Genomic DNA, 17,414 nt, shown 5'->3' with positions numbered 1-17,414 from the left:
GCATTAGCTATTTTTCCTGATGCTCTCCCTCCTCCCAGCCCCTACCCTCCAACAAGCCCCAGTGTGTGTTGTTCCCTCCCATGTGTCCATGTGTTCTCATCATTCAGCTCCCACTTATAAGTGAGAACATGTAGTATTTGGTTTTCTGTTCTTGCGTTAGTTTGCTGAGGATAATGACTTCCAGCTCCATCCATGTCCCTGCAGAGGACATGTCCTCATTCCTTTAAATAGCTGCATAGTATTCTGTGGTGTATATGTACCACATTTTCTTTATCCAGTCTATCATTGAGGGGCATTTGGGTTGATTCCATGTCTTTGCTATTGTGAATAGTGCTGCAGTGAACATACTCATGCATGTGTCTTTATAATAGAATGATTTATATTCCTTTGGGTGTATACCCAGTAATGGGATTGCTGGGTCAAATGGTATTTCTGGATCTAGGTCTTTGAGGATTCACCACACTGTCTTCCACAGTCATTGAAGTAATTTACACTCCCACCAACAGCGTAAAAGCGTTCCTTTTTCTCCACAACCTCACCAGCATCTGTTGTTTTTCTCTTTTTGTTTTTGCTATGGTCTGAATGTATGTATCCCCCAAAATTCACGTTGAAGCTTAATCAGCAATGTGCTATTAGGAGGTGAGGCCCTTGGGAGGTGATTAGGTCATAAGGGCAGAGCCCTCATGAATGGGATTAGTACACTTATAAAAAGAGACCCCAAAGAGCCGCTTGTCCCTTCCTAATGTGAGGACACAGGTAGAAGGCACCATCTATGAACTAGGAAACAGGCCCTCACTAGACACTGAAGATACTGGCACCTTGATCTTGGACCTCTGAGCTTCCAGAATTGTGAGAAATAAATTACTGTTGTTCATAAGCTACCCAGTTTGTGGTATTTGGTTATAGCAGTTAAAACAGACTAAGACAGGTTTTCAGTTTTGGAAGTTTCTATTGTCATATCCTCAAGCTCAGGGATTATTTCCTTAGTTATGTCCAGTCTAATAATTACCCCATCAAAGGCATTCTTCATTTCTACTAGTGTTTTTGATCTCTAATATTTAATTTTATTCTTTCTTTGAATTTCTTCTTTATGCTCTTATTATCCGTCTGTTCTTGTATGTTGTCTAATTTTTTCTTTAAGGACCATTGCATATTAATCATAGTTTTTTTAAAAAAATTCCCAGTCTGATAATTCCAGCGTCTCTTCCATATCTGAGTCTGGTTCTGGTGTTTGCTGTATCTCTTAAAACTGTGTTTTCTACTGTTTAGTATGCCTTGTAATTTTTCGTTAAAATCTGGACATGATGTACTAGGTGAAAGAAACTCTCATAAGTAGCCCTTTAGTAATAAATAGTGTGGTAAGGTGTGGAGGAAGGGAAAGCATTCTCTAGTTCTATGATTAGGTCTCAGTCTTTTGGTGAACCTGTGTCCCTGAACTGTGAACTTCACCAGTGCTTCTCAGTTTTATCCCACTCCCACCACCATCACCCCCGCACCCCCCCCTCCCCACACACACACACCTTTGGTGGGACAGGATGGCTGGAGGGGGCTGGAGTTGGACATTTATCTTCCCCCAGGTCTGTTAGGTTCTTCTAAAACCCCAACAGGTGACGCTCTGATAAAATAGTTTTTCCCGAGGGCAGGCCTTGTGAAGAAGACCAGGATGGTCTGCAATTTCAAAATTGTTCCTTTTCCCCTTCCCCTGCCAGAAACATGAGGACATTTTTCTCTGATATTCACTGTAAGGAACTGGTATATCTCCTGGAGGTAAAACTTATGAATGTGTGGGAGCTCTCCAATGACTGGGTCTTCCTGGAGTTTCTTTTGTTTGTTTGTTTGTTTTTTCCAAGACCGAGTCTCACTCTGTCACTCAGGCTGGAGTGTAGTGTCGTGATCTCAGCTCACTGCAACCTCCACCTCCCAGGTTCAAGTGATTCTCCTGCCTCAGCCTCCTAAGTAGCTGGGATTACAGGCACACACCACCACGCCCAGCTAATTTCACAGACTGGTCCACACTGAGCCTCCAGCAATTTGTTAATTACACCTCAGGTTTTCCTACCCAAGGACTGGGTCCCATGGAGGTTTCTGCTCATGGGTCTTTTGTCCAGTAAATTGTGATTCTCTATATTCACCTGTCTGTATCTCCAGTTTTGTTTTGGGGGCAGCTGTTTGCCCTGTAACCTCACTTCTCTAACAAATATAAGAAGAGTTGTTGATTTTTCACATTGTTCAGCTTTTTACTTGTTATTAATACAGAGTGGCAGCTTCTAAAGGTCCTTACATGCCAGACTGGAAACTGGAAATCTTATGTCTTAGTTTTTACATTTACCTTTCCTCTGTGAGATGAGTCAATGCTACATTCGTGTGTGTGTGTGTGTGTGTTTCAAATTGTTGTTTAACAGTTATTTTAAAAGAAGTACATGAAAACGTGCATATTAAGAAATCTTGGGCCAGGCGCGGTGGCTCGCGCCTGTAATCTCAGCATTTTGGGAGGCTGAGGCAGGCGGATCACAAGGTGAGGAGTTCGAGACCAGCCTGGCCAATATGGCGAAACCCCGTCTCTACTAAAAATACAAAAATTAGCCGGGCATGGTGTGGGCGCCTGTAGTCCCGGCTACTCAAGAGGCTGAGGCGGGAGAATTGCTTGAACCCGGGAGGCAGAGGTTGCAGTGAGCCAAGATCGCACCACTGCACTCCAGCCTAGGCAACAGAGTGAAATTCTGTCAAAAAAAAGAAAAAAAAAAAAAAAGGAAGGCAGGAAAGAAAGAAATCTTGAAATGCAATTGCATATTCACTAACACAACTCCATCTGTGCCTTGTATTTCTTTTTCCGGGCTCCCATATTTGTGTGCCTCCCATAACCACGTCCCTCAGCATTTGCTTTCCAGCCTGCTAACCTCTGGCACTACTTTGATTCTTCATTACTCCCCCTTACATTTTCAGTAAAAATAAAATGAGTGTAACTGAAGTTAGAATCTGACTCTTTATACAAAGCTACAGAGCAGCAGGAAATTCTGAGGTTAAGTTTCTCAATGCTGCATTCTTTAAAAACATCTGTCAGCAACATTATTGTGTAGGCAGTTGTCGGTTCAAGAGAATTGGTCCTATATTTTATTATTACAAGGCTGTTATTTCCTACATTTCAAATAAAAGAAATTGATGTTACCTTGAAATATCTTAGTTATATTTGAGGTGGAGAATGAGGAACATGATGTGAACTTTTGTGTGTTGGAATCCTAGTTCATTTATAAAAACGGGCCTGTGTGCTTTTGTGTCCATCTCTTGCTGACATGGCCAACTCAAACCTAAAGTTCTTCATCAAGAGGAAGAACCAACCTTTTTGTGGTATTCAGATGAACCACAAATGAATCTGGATATATGGTTTCATATTTTATATTGATTGTTTAGCCTTAGTATCACAGGCAGAAGCTCTGAAGGAAGAAAATGACAGCCTCCGTTGGCAGCTCGATGCCTACCGGAATGAAGTAGAACTGCTCAAGCAAGAACAAGGCAAAGCCCACAGAGAAGATGACCCAAACAAAGAACAGCAGCTGAAACTCCTGCAACAAGCCCTGCAAGGAATGCAACAGGTAAAGGCATTTTGGTTTTCTGAGCTTCTGGGTAGAATAGCATCAGCTTCTCACCTATAAAAGGGTCCCCTGCAAGCAAATCAGATATCAAACCTATTATTCTTCTTGATGTAATATTATCTGGCATGGCTGAGGAAGGAATTATTGTTGTGGTTAATTAAATATTCCAATTAATACAGAGATAGCAATGGATTGCCAGCTTTCAAAGAATGAGCATTCAGTGAAAAATATTTAACATTAGACTACACTGAACATAATCTAATCTTTTCTTTATGCTTCAGAAGGTACTTAGGGATCTAGACAGGGCCTCAGGGTCTTTACAAAGAACCTCAATTATTTAGATATGAAAAAGTGCTGATGAACAAGTATCTAGTTGATAGAATACCAAGAAATACAGCCTTTTAAAAGGAATGGCAGGAATCTACCCTTGATTTCAGTAGAAATAGGTACATTATAGGTTTTTAAGTGTCAATGCTTTGAGCACATAATACCAACTTGTTTTTATTTTGTTTTGTATTAACAGTCACTTATGTGAATGAGTTTACCTGTGCATAATTCAAAGTGTAAAAAGCAAAGTAAATAAATGCACCCAACTGCGATTGCATTCACAGACAACATAGTGTAGCAGATGTTCAACATCTAGGAGTTTTACGTAACCATCACCACAGTGATCCTACAGTTTAAAAGATATCAACAGCTGCTTTCACTGTAGTAAAGGAGTAGTGCCTCTGAGTAAGGCCACTATTGTCTTCTGTCATGCTAGACTACCAGCCATTGTCCTTACATCTTAAATTGTGCAATAGTTTTTAACTGTATGCCTTGAAATTATCTAGGGCAAAGCTAATTGCTGGTTGGAAATTACAAATCATGAACAGCAGTCTATTCTGGCACTAGGAACCCTATGTTATTCTTTCTGCCACCATTGTCTTCCTATACGACAAGTAATATGACATTAATATTTCACCTTTTCTATTAACAAAATGTGTGAAGTAATGCTCACCTTCCTTTTACCGTCACCATGGAGTTTAATTAGAACATGTAAATTATATCAGAGATCTTTCTATGAAAAAATGCACCTCCTCACCTACACTTCAAAGAACTTTGACAATGTACATTGTACCATGCTTTTTAGCCCTTCCAGTGGTCTTTTGCAAGCCTCTGAAAAGCAAGACTTTGGAAACATTTTTGTTGTTGCTGTTTTTTCCCTCTTTGGTTTTCAAACCATTTCACATAAGGATAGTTCTGCTACTTAAATGCAATTCGAAAATCATGAAACTTTATTTCATTTCATCACTTCAAAGACCTCAGTGAGAATTAGGTCTCTACCTCTTAAAAAATAATTTCACTCATTTTGATTATTTTGTATTGAAAAAAAATGCCTTGTAAACAATGATAAAATTTCTCACATCTTATCTCAAAAGATGTATAGTATAATAAGGCGTGTAAGGACATGAACTCTGGGGTTGACCCAACCTGATTTTAAATCCCAGCTCTGCCACTGACTATCTGAATGGTGTTAGGGAAGCCACTTAACCTCTCCTATCCTTAGGGATAATAGTAACATAGGGTCATTGTGAGGTTTAAATGAGACCTTGCATGTAAAACCCTTAGCACAATGCTTAGTACATATTAGGCACTCAATAAATATTTTTTGTTGAAATTATTAATAATACTAAATATAGCTTCCTGCCTACTTATATGGAAACTAACATATGTAAAATCTGGATTCTTTACTACTATCCTCACAGAAATTGAACTTGGCTTGGCAAACGGCTATTTGCAAGAATGCTTTACAACATTACATTTACTTCTATGCAGCAATCAAAACATTGCCCATACAGTATTAACTGCACCCTACTCTGACCCCCAGCCAGAATAGGGAAGAAGTTAAGTGACTGGATCAATTAGTTTCTCAAGACCTTTCTAAAATATTAACAAGTTCAAAGGAATTTCTTAAGAGGCAGACAAAATAACGTAAAGTGAAAATATCTTGATTTGCCCAATCTCTTTATGGAAAAATGGTCGTGTGTGCTGGAAGAAAGTGAGGCAGGCCCACCTGATATCTAATTTCAGCCAGAGATTTTAAATGAAGTGCGGCTCCATAATTCATAAATTGATTGTCTTCGGTCTTTCTTGTAGCATCTACTCAAAGTCCAAGAGGAATACAAAAAGAAAGAAGCTGAACTTGAAAAACTCAAAGATGACAAGTTACAGGTGGAAAAAATGTTGGAAAATCTTAAAGAAAAGGTACATGCACCCTAAGTGAACCTTTTTCCTTGCCCCTTTACCTACTTTTCAGTGACAGTGAAAATGCCCTGGAAGTTATGCCCTAGAAATCAATGGGGAATGTTTGACCAATTGGGAATTAAAAGCCCCTCTCGGGGTTAATTCTTACACTAAGGGCTTTGCTTTTAGGTATGAGTCCTTGGCATTTCTAAGGGTTCTGGAGTGTACACCTTTCAATGAATAAGAAGTCAGTTCATCCCTAAAACTCCTCAGTCTTCTCTCTTGGAGCCGACCAGAGTGCATACCTCTTCCCTGCTTCATCTTGTCAAGCAAATAGCAACATAGAAAACTCATGTGACACAAACTACCTTTAATTGAGCATTTCATTAAAGGAAGAAACACAAGTGCAGCTAGCACATTGGCATTTCTTTGCAGCTAGTCAATTTAGTGTAATAATGAGTAGCTGCAGATGAGAGGAATAGCCAATACCAAGAAGAGGGAAACCTTGGGAAAAAAAAAAAAATAAGACACAGTATTCTAAAGCTATAAGCCAAGATGGGACTTTATCAATTGAGAGCTCTCAGCAATAAGAACCACGAATGAGGACCAGAGAGTCTAATATCTGGATAGAATCATGTATCACAACCATGAATCAGGTGCCCATTCTATTCAAGGTGTGTAAAGTCAACCTCTCCAATCTCCTTGATGCATCAATACTCAGCTGACGTTATCCTCTGAAAAGGGAAGCCCATTGACCAGAAATTCCTTGTTTTGATGTCTCTAAAGGAAGAGAAGATTAGGAGCTTGGACCGAGAGTCAGAAATCAACAGTGATACAGTTCCTCAAGAGCATATTCTCTTTATCTTCTGTTCTCAGCTCAGGAAGATGCAGTGCATACAGGCCCTGAGTGTGTTTACCAGCGCAGTGCCTTCCCCTAGAGTGCCATTAAGAACTGGCAACCTTGGTGTAGTTGAAACAAATGATTGAAAGTGTTTTCTTCTAGAGGCCATTTGCAACGTGCTTTTAATTCTTCCACTTCATAAAACCAACTCACTTTCCAGTTTCGTGGGCACTATTAAAGAAACAAGCATAATCCCAGAGAAATTCATTTATCAAGCATTTAATTGAAAAGCGCCAAAGCTGCTCTACTTATCAGGACTTTCCTCATGCCATCAGGGCTTCTAAAATGTCCCAGAGCTGCCACATAGCTCTGTTTTGCTTCCTGCATAAAATGGATTATGTATCCAGAAGACTGTAGACAGACATGGGGTTATGCTCATGACATTATGCTTAGAATTACTCTTCAGGATTGACATCACAATTTGACCTAAGGACATTTTTTTTGTGTAAGTAGCTTTCTGCTTTGTAAAGTATTTCATTTAAAGAAGTAAGAGGTCAAATGGCATAGAAGAAACTTGCCATATTGTGCCTAAGGGTAAGTGTTTCCCATTTGGAAACTGAATAGACCATGAAGTGTTGGCTGATGAGGACAGGGGAAAAGATCCACCTGATAATCCAAAAAACAGTGAGTCAAAATATCTTTTTTTCTTGTTATTTTAAGCAAAGCTTCTTTTAGAGAAATTCATGACAGTTCATTATAAACTGATCTTCTCTGGGAAGCTGATTTGTGACCAAATATTTCAACCTGACACAATTAGGTTAGGAAGCAAAGTACCATCACATTAGACTGCAAAAATAATTTCAGGTTGAAAGGAAAGCAATAAGTTTTGGTGAGGAGGGATCTCTTTTTTTATTTGCTTTTGTTTGGGTTTCTTGACAGTAAGCTACAGGGTGAGTTATTGTCAGTGTTTTGCAGTATAACAATATGACTTATGTCTGTCTTAGTGCAGAAAGAACTAAGCTCTTTAAATCTGCTAGTAAAATTCAAGGTGATAAGCATCCTTTCAATGTACCTTCTAATTTTTTAAATGCCAGCTATAATAAAATTGAAGTCAGGTTTAAGTGAGGCTGCAGTTCTATTCAAGATGGCTAAAACTTCCCAGAATATTTTCACATCTTAAATCAACCCCAATCTGTTAAACTCTCACACTTAAGAAACGGCTTACCATATCATTTAATGTTTTAAGGGGGTCAGAAGCAGATGTGAAGCCCGTGGCTTAGAAGTGAGCTAGTAGTTTAAATCAAACTTGGCATAATGGTTACTGCCTGGATTGGATTCTAAAGGCCAAAGATTGAGTAGGTCATCAAGAAAGGGTTCCCCTCTGACTACAGCCAGGAAGCCTGTAAATTCACAAAACAACATGTCTTGCAGCATAGACCATTCATTTCATTCAGAGACAGCATCCTGGAAGCTTTGAAGACATCTTTAAAGAAAACAGAAGGAATCCTGTCCCTTCTAAGGGTTTGTGGAAAGGAAGAAGTGAAAATGCATCTGAGTCAGCCATGATCTGCCCCCCAAGGAGCATTTCAGCAGCATTTTCTTTTCAGCAGTAAAAGAAGCAGTGATTTCTTTTATTCCTTCTTCTGAAAGCTTTGCCTTCACATTTATAATAACAGAAAAGATATTCTCCGTACCCAAAGAGAGAAAGAAAGAGCCATGAAAGGTCTGGAGGTTTTTTCACTTTGATTGCTGGTCATGGATTTCACCTGAGTTTCTCTTAGGACCCCCCCGCCCCCCCCCCCCCCCCCCCCCCCCGCTTCCTGCTACACTCTTAAAGAGAAGAACTTTCCACAACAAAGAAGGCCATTACTAATGCTATTTTTTGTCATGGTCATTTCTTGCTGTAAAGTCAGGAATATTCTAACTGATAATGTCCTTATCGGAGAGAGAGAGAGAGAGAGAGACTAGTAAATAAAAGCTCTAATTTTTAGGTCAAAAACCAACAGTTGATTAACTGTCAGTGGAATGTAAGCTCTAATTTTTAGTTCAAAAACCAACAGTTGATTAACTGTCAGTGGATTGGCAATGTAGCCAACTTAGATTGTCCATTGAGATGGGATTTACCATTAACAGAGTGTGGACCTTAAACTTTTTTAAAAAAACAATGGTCCTTTTAACACTGGGATGAAATCCTGGCTCCACTTCCTTGCAGTGTGATCTTAGCCAATTTACCTGAGCCTGACTTTCCTCATCTGCAGAATGGAGATAATACTTACCTAACAGTGCCTAGCATCTTGTTAGTATACCATAAATGTTGGGTCTAGTTGCCCAGATTGCTTGTATAAAGTCAAGATGAAGGCAGAAAAAAAAAAACTGGTGAAGGTAAATGTTTAAATGTTTCTGTGTTTTGGAGCCCTATAAATAAACTTTGGAATATCTGTGATGCTTTTGTAATTTATGCTATTTTCTCTCCCATTCAGTAATCCAAATTGAACGGTATTGTTTTTATGGTCCTGTGTTAAGTTACCTGTTGTGTAGTTAATTGAAACCAACTCTATTGCCAAATAAAGTGAACTGACCTAGAAGCATGTTATGTCCACAGGAAAGCTGTGCTTCTAGGCTGTGTGCATCAAACCAGGATAGCGAATACCCTCTTGAGAAGACCATGAACAGCAGTCCTATCAAATCTGAACGTGAAGCACTGCTAGTGGGTAAGGAAGCTAATGCACACATGCCACGTACAATGCCTGGGTACAATGGAGGAGGGGAGGGCTTTACCTAAGATTAATAAGCACATGCCAAGCATTTATGAAGCATGGCAGTGCAAGAACTCAGAGTTCTGAAGATGATAGGTTAAGAGCAAATACAAACTTCCAAATTTAACAGCAGCTGCCAGGCTCCCTCACACTCCTTGTAGCCACTGCCATGTCAAGCAGTCAAGCATGTCAGTACAAGAACTAAGCTAAGAGGGGTCAGCTGGAGAAACACACTGTAGATTTTTTTTAAATATCTGTGCAAGGATAGATAAGCCCTCTCATGTCCACTCAGGGGGCTAGTGCAGACCGTATTTGGCAGAGAGCTTTTCCAGAGAGCCTCTGGAGCAAGTATAGGCCTCTCAAGTTTTTCCAGGTTACTGGCTAAGCTATTTTTACAACACTTCTGACGCCAAATGACAAGGGATTGTTTGTTTGTTTGTTTGTTTTAACCTCCCGACACCAGATACATGGTGTCTTTTCCAACACCACATCTCCAACTCTTCAATACCAAGTGGGTGTCCTACAGTTGAATTCCGTTCTCACACTCACTACCCAAAGTTAGAGTTTAACATTAGACTCCATGAGTTTAAGGGCTCAGTCCTGGAAGACTGCCCTCTCTATAGATGCCAGTCTCAAATATACGGTATCCAAGTTTCCTCTACTTCTGTCTGATTTGGCTACAAAGTCAGGGGTTTCCACAATACCCACCCCAGGTTTGATAATTTGCTAGAATAGCTCACAGAACTCAGGAAAGTGCCTTACTTACTCTTACTGATTTAGCATAAAGGATACAATGGAAGAGGTGTATAGAGCAAGGTACTGGGAAGGGGTATGCGGAATTTCTGTACATTTTTGGGTGCGCATCTTGATGTGTTTGCCAACCAGAAACCTCTCTGAACCCCATCATTTCAAAGTTCTTATGGAGGCTTCATTATATAGGCATGATTGATGAAATCACTGGCTATTGGTGATTAGCTCAATCTCCAGCCACTCTCTCCTCCCTGATGTTCCAACTCTCTAATCATGCCTAAGTCTTTCTGATGGCCAGCCCCAATTCTAAAGCTATAAGGGGCCCCCAGCTACCACTCATCTTAACTCTTATCACTCCAGAAATTCCAAAGGTTTTAGGAGCTGTGTGCCCCGGGGACCAGGGACAAAGACCAGATATTTATTTTTTTATTATATCACAGTGGCAGATGACTCAGGAAACTGGTGTGTTGGACACTAGTGGGCTTTGATGAGGTCCATGCTAGCATTGCTCTCTGTAAAAATTCATTCAGAGAGGCAAGATGGCACAAATGGTTAAAGAATCAGACAGATCTGGCTTCCCATCTTGACCCCACCATTTCTTCTCTGAGCTTCAGTTCCTCCATCTGCAAAATGGGCATAATGATATTACCCACCCGAAAGGGCAGTTGTGAGTATTAAATACAATAACTCACCTAAATCACTTAGCATAGTGCCTGGCCCATAGTAAGCCCTCAGTAAGTAGAAAACATATTACACTTCACAGCACCATTCACAAATGCTGGCTAACTTTATATTCCATTTGGAGAACAGTGACAGATTGAGGCTCTAAAATATTTAAGAGGGGTTAATCATTTAAGAATGACTGGTCTTAGGCCACAGCAGATAATCCCAGCTGCCATCTAGGAAGCTGAGCTATACAGTAGCCCCACTCTAGTCTCAAAAGCCCTCCACACTGACTGGCTCCTGCATATTTTTAAGATATCTCTGCCTCCTTTGGTAATGGATATTATCCTCAGATTTAACACTTTGATATGTTAATAAAGATGCACAGGGGGACCTGCCATTGAACCTTCAAGAAAAGTGACAACTTATTACAACTTATTAACGTCTTGCAACTCCAAGTTCTTAACAAATTGGCATGGCAACAGGGAGACCTGTCAGAGAAATGCTGGGGATAGAAGGAAGCCTCTGTGAATGGATAGTCCTAGAAAAAAAGATTCTTAAAATAAGTCTTTCTTGTTTTGTTTTTTCAAGAAGGTAGTCTTGGGCTGGCAGAGAGAAAGGAAAATCTATTTTTTCAATCAGCTTTTTGGGTGTGAACCCACAAAATCACTTAATGTTTTTAAACCTCTGGAGTTATTTCTTGGCATTTGACAGCCTTTCTTGGCCAGGACATCTAGAATTTCTTCAAACATGGAATGTCTTCTTCAGAATTTAAGTTTCTCAGCCAGAATCAGTGTTTAGAAATTCAATTCACCTAGTCATTTAAGAATAAAGTAATGTTCTAAGTAATAGCATCCCTTTTGAACAGATTTTGAGCCCTGCCATCAGTTCCTTCTGGAACCCTTCCCCAACTTACCGCTTTGATTGAACTTCAAACTACAATTTAAACCTGTGCTAGTCTTTGTCAGCCTCTTAAAGGGACAGACAAGTTGTAGTTTAGAAATCAAATCAAATTTTGCTTTTATTTCCTGACAATTTTCAACAAACTCAATTCTGGGTCTATTGGATGCACTTAAGATCTTATGAAAGGAGGTGAACGCAAAAAAAAAATTAAAGAAAGAAATATTATACTTTTGAAAAATTTATTTTCCACCTGTTTCCAGAGAAAGAAGTATTAAACAATTAACCTAATGGCCAGAACAATCAAGGCAGCATGTGAAGCTGCCAGCCACCCCAGAGTTAGGCTAAGTGGAAATCAGGGGCATTCCTGGAGGCTGTAAACTGCTATAAGAATTCTGTTACACAAAGAGATTCGAGGCTGTAAGCACGGAATGCTAGTGACCACTTGAGTTAGCTGTGAATGAAATGTTTGGCTTTTCTTTACAGAGCTGTTCACAAAATAATACCCAAATACAATCAGCAGACTTTCTTGTGAGAGGCACAAGTTAATCAGGAAAGTACATGATTTGTACGTTTACCACAACAGCAAGGCATTATTAACACCTAAGTGGCTAAAGTCTAATTTAAAGACTGTGAAGGAACTGCAAAAGCCCAGCACGGTGTAAATTCATTGTAAAATCCTTGAATCAGACAGTGTTTAGCCATCACAAGTAATTAAAGTGACTCCTCAAATGCCAGCTTTTCTACATGTGATATAGCACAGTAAGAGGCAGTATGTGACTGTCTGGGTTCAAATACCAGCCCTGCCACTTACCAGCTGTGTGACCTTGGACAAGTTGCTTACACTTTTAGTGCATCTGTGTCCTCAGCTGTGAACTGGGTATGACAATACACACCTCACGGGATTATTATAAAGATTAAATGAGTAAAATACGTGTAAACTTAGAATAGTGTCCAGTATATTTCTGTTGTACATATGAGTCAGCTCTTGCTATTCACTGTCATGTGGAACCTTGAGAAATACAAGGCTCAAGTATAACCTCCATGCTCTTGTCTCTGTAGGGATTATCTCCACATTCCTTCATGTTCACCCATTTGGAGCAAGCATTGAATACATCTGTTCCTACTTGCACCGTCTTGATAATAAGGTATATGGGGGCCTAAAATGGGGATGCAACGGGATGTGGGGTTCTTTGTTAACAGGTGACCTGACTCTCCTCAAGCATAAATAGGTCATTAGTTACTGCTTTCAGGAAGTTTCCCTCACCTGCTCTCTCACTGTGATTCAGTGCAGAGCTTCCCCTTTGCAAGTGGGATGACCCATGTGTCCTGGTTTGCTGGAGACTGAAGGGTTTCCTGGGACTTGAGATTTTCGATGTTAAAACCAGGGCAGTCTCAGGCAAACTTGAATAAGTTGACCATCCTTTTTCCAACATATATCTTAGAAGACTTTTCCTCTCTTAATTTACCTATAAGCTGCAAACCAACCCATATCAGCTTTCTTACCCACCAAACTTTTTTTTTTGAGACAGGGTCTCACTCTGTTGCCCAGGCTGGAGTGCATTTGTGAGATCACAGCTCACTGTAGCCTCAACCTCCTGGGCTCAAGTAATCCTCCCACCTCAGCCTCCTAAGTAGCTGGGACTACAGACGCATGCCACCATGCCTGGCTAATTTTTGTATTTTTTATAGAAACAGGGTTTTGCCATGTTGCCCAGGCTGGCCTTGAACTCCTGGACTCAAGCAAGCCACCTGCCTCGGCCTCCCAAAGTGCTGGGATTACAGGCATGAGCCACCGTACCCGGCCCCATCAAACTTTTGTCCCTGGTTTTTAGCCATTAGCCAACGTTCATTTTCAAAATGGGAAGTCTTACTCCATCCACCTCTCCCACCATCACCCCTGCTATTGTCTATTACAAAACAAGGGAGGCAGGGGCCAAAAAAAAAAAAAAAGATGGAGCAATGAGCTGAGAGCCTCTGTAACACAGACTGAATATTTGCTCACAGATTATCTCATGGTCCATTTCCTTCTCTGGATGCTATCCTTTGGAGGAACTCCTAGGGCATCTGGAGCAGGGGTAAGTGCTAATTCCCTAGGAAATCAAGGGTGCCTCTAAGATGCAGGAGGGGACTCTTGACTCCTCAGAATGAATCAGCTCAGGATACTTTTTTTTTTTCAGAAACAGCATTCAGTGAAATGTGCCCATAAATTGCACTGCCTATTTCATAGGATCTGGGCCTTTTGAGAAGTGCCATTGAATATAGGTGCTGTCCAAAATGTTAAGTCATTTAAGCATATGTTCTCTTAACAAAGACAGTGGCCCACTTGGGAATCTTATTGTTCTAACCACATCCCAGCTGTGGCGATACATCCTCTTCAATGGCATTTGCTTTCATTGGAGCTAGCACTGCCCCCTCATTTCCCTCTGGGAAGTGATGCTATTCTGCAATTAAATAGCCCACTTGGCAGTGAAGGGGAGGATGGAATGTGAATACTAGGACCAAGTAGTCCATTGCAATGGTATGAAATTGAACTATGTGTCAGTAAAAACCATCTGCTTATTTTTTAATTTACAAAAATAATACATGCACATTATCTTAAAAATGTAAGCAGTATAGAAATCTAGTAAAGGGAAAGTGCAAGTTACCACCCACAATCCCACTGCCCAAGGATAACTACTGTTAACAGTTCGCCACATATTTCAGACCCTTTCCTGCAAGTGTGCTGTACCTATATTAAATGTATATATCTATACACATTATCTATGTTTTCTGAAATGGGGATTCAACTCTATATGATACCCTGGAATGTGCTTCATTCACTTGACTGGATACAGTCTACTGCCAGCACTGGGAAGAAGTCATAACTGCCCTCCTAGCCTAGGCCTAGCTCTCCCCTAGCAACTTCCTGCCAGAGTAGTGCCAGGGTCTCCCAAAGAGAGCCTGAGGTGATACCAACAGAATCGGGGCTCCCTCCAGCTTCAGGGATATTCATTGTGACGCCAACTCTGGGTGTCTTTCAGGATCCCTTGGTGCTCTTTACCCAAGCCCTGGTGCCAAGGCTCATAGTGAGGAGGGTAACTTACTAACTCTACTAATGTGAAGATGACCACCTAAAACAAGTCCTAAAGGAGTCCACAGATTTGTTTTTGTTTTCGTATTGAGGGATGTCTGTGTGTGTGTGTGTGTGTGTGTGTAAGAGAGAGAGAGAGAGAGAGAGAGAGAAATGGGGAGATAAAGACAATGCAGAGAAGTATGAACACAGAGCTTTCCCCATTCCTGTTACTTCTCCATTATGAACTAACGCATTTGTGAGGGATTCTGCTCTGGTGGCAGCCATTTCTACCTTCCTCCCCTCCCAAAAGGCTCAGCAGCTTCAGTGGACCTGCACACAGCATCACCAGCACTGAGCAGCCATCATTCAGCTTCTTACAAACCCAGGCCTTTCCACATGACTGACCCCAGCTCTTTCCAATAGCAACTCAGCAGACCCTATCTGATGGTCACAGCAGAGGAACACTGCTGGCTGGAAGCCACTCTGCCAACACACACAAATGCGCAAGGAGCAGGAGGAGGTTAAACGCCCCTGCAACACACACACAGACACATCAGCATTCTAAAGTAGGCAACACTGGGAAAGAAGATTAGGAAAATAGAACTGGTTTTGAATGGAGATGTTCTCTCTGTCCCACAGATCTGCACCAGCGATGTGGAGTGTCTCATGGGTAGACTCCAGCATACCTTCAAGCAGGAAATGACTGGAGTTGGAGCCAGCCTGGAAAAGAGATGGAAATTCTGTGGCTTCGAGGGCTTGAAGCTGACCTGAATCTCTTTGCCTAACAACTTGGGATCCTGAAGATAAATATGTGTTGGACAAGCATAGAAAGTGATTTGTATTTTTAATGGTTTTCAAGTGGAAGTTCCTTTGAATTTGTCAGTTCATTCCTGGAAAATCTTTTGAGTTAAAATAAGGATCCTAGGACAGCACCTCGAACTACAGGCCCTAAAGAGAAATTGCCTCAAACCGCAAGTGCTGTAACTTCCTCCCCTTTCTGTCAATTGGTTGTCTTTAAATATTGCAAAAGTCCTGATGCTAAACAGTATTTGGAGTGTTTTCAGTGTCTGTACTACTGTTGTAGACTTTGGTATTTTTTTAAACACTGTTAACTGAAATGTTTTGATGATTTGTATGTGATTTGTATTTCTAAACTTCTCTTTACATTAATGTTGTTACTGGTGAAAGGCATGAGAGCAGCACTAAGTCCTCTGTGTAACTGCCATTGTCTTTCCAATCCTCAGTAGACCAGTAAATAAAGAACACATCAGTGTCTTCTAGAAGGTGTCTGACCAGGTTCACCTTTTAAACAACAAAGCATGGTTTGTGGCTTTTTGCAAAATTACTATGAACCAAAAGTTGACAAATGTTCCAAAGTTATTTTCTCTAACATATCACATTAAAGATCTGTTTCAGAATTGTAAAAAGTACATCTAGATGTGTTTGCAGAAAGCAAGTATCCAGTATGACTGGCATGTGTTCGTGCTATTCAGAATCACTTGTAAATAGTCTGCTTTTAAAGGAGGGCATGTTCAGTTTTCTGTGAATTAAAATACGCTCATGTGTGGGCACACACGCACAAACACACGCACACACGCACACAGTGGCAGAAGGGATTTATATTAATATTCTTTCCCCTCTGGCCTTCTTACAGTCTGTTGGTCCCTTTGCTTCTGTTGTCAGTGTGTTGAATTGCAAACCGTATACTGCTGTAAATACTATGTTTACTTCATGCTGAATGTTTGCAAAGACTTGATGTAAGTATTAATAGTAATGAATCAATGAATAAATAAAGAGCTAGGGTTTGTGAGGCTTTCTCCAAATAGGTCAGCTCCACCTGGAGTGCGAATTGCCAGAGACACCTCGGTAGTGCCCATCAGCAAATCGCAATGGCAGCATGTGAGTGGACCATTCAGAAACTTCTACTTGGTGGAAAGGAAACGGAGAGGATGGAGGTTTGGGGCGAATGTCCTGAGGCAGAGATGGTCTTTATTGTGTGTGGTGGTGGTTGTGGTATTTATAATAATGCAAGCATACCCTCCCTTGAGTCTCAATTGAAGATAAAAGAATGTACTGAGTAAGCAAAGCCAATGGAGAGTATTTCACGAAAATACTTTGTAAATGAGATGCCAGTAGTGTTCAAAGTTGTATTTTTAAAAGATAAATATTCCTTTTTATACCTCAGTTTTGTGTCCTGTTTTTAATGACTTACGCTCTAAGTAATCCATTAGTAGTTATCTCAGTTCCTTCCTTTGGGTTACTAGGATGTTGGAAAAAGATGCCAAGTCTGCCTTGACAACTGGAAACAGGGTTCCACAGCAGCCCATTCATGCTGAAAACTGACTTCCCCCTCAAGCACCCTGCTGTGGCACCAGCAGGAAGCTAGGGTTAATTTTACACTAGCTTGCTCACTGATGCATCTCTCATCGATGCTACGGAAGGCTTTGATTCATCAGTCTCGGGCTCTTGGAATACCTAATTTTAGTAATATCTATGAAATCAAGGGAAACTTTCCACTTACAGTTTTTTCTTGTTTAAATAAATTAAATTAATTTTTAGGGGAGAGCAGTAGGAAAAAGAGCTAATGCATGTGGGGTTTAATACCTAGGTGATGGGTTGAGGTGCAGCAAACC

General features: G+C 40.6%; 1 protein-coding gene across 8 annotated transcripts in view; it reads left to right on the top strand.

Moving 5' to 3' along the window:
- The window catches only part of ENOX2 (ecto-NOX disulfide-thiol exchanger 2), a 279,886-nt gene extending 262,921 nt beyond the window's left edge, over positions 1-16,965 (top strand). For 7 of the 8 annotated variants that reach the window (XM_009235250.4, XM_003779727.5, XM_063721396.1 and 4 more), the window contains 5 exons: positions 3,409-3,590; positions 5,730-5,837; positions 9,260-9,368; positions 12,789-12,874; positions 15,421-16,965. In XM_009235250.4, the coding sequence (XP_009233525.1) occupies positions 3,409-3,590; positions 5,730-5,837; positions 9,260-9,368; positions 12,789-12,874; positions 15,421-15,552 (617 nt within the window). In that variant the 3' untranslated portion in view covers positions 15,553-16,965. The remainder of the gene's footprint in view (positions 1-3,408; positions 3,591-5,729; positions 5,838-9,259; positions 9,369-12,788; positions 12,875-15,420) is intronic. The other variant, XM_054545058.2, reaches the window with a different exon arrangement.
- The last annotated feature ends 449 nt before the right edge of the window (positions 16,966-17,414 follow it).

The sequence above is a fragment of the Pongo abelii genome, chromosome X (assembly GCF_028885655.2).
Source record: "Pongo abelii isolate AG06213 chromosome X, NHGRI_mPonAbe1-v2.0_pri, whole genome shotgun sequence".
Classification (NCBI taxonomy): Eukaryota; Metazoa; Chordata; class Mammalia; order Primates; family Hominidae; genus Pongo; species Pongo abelii.
This window is presented reverse-complemented; position numbering and strand designations above follow the sequence as displayed.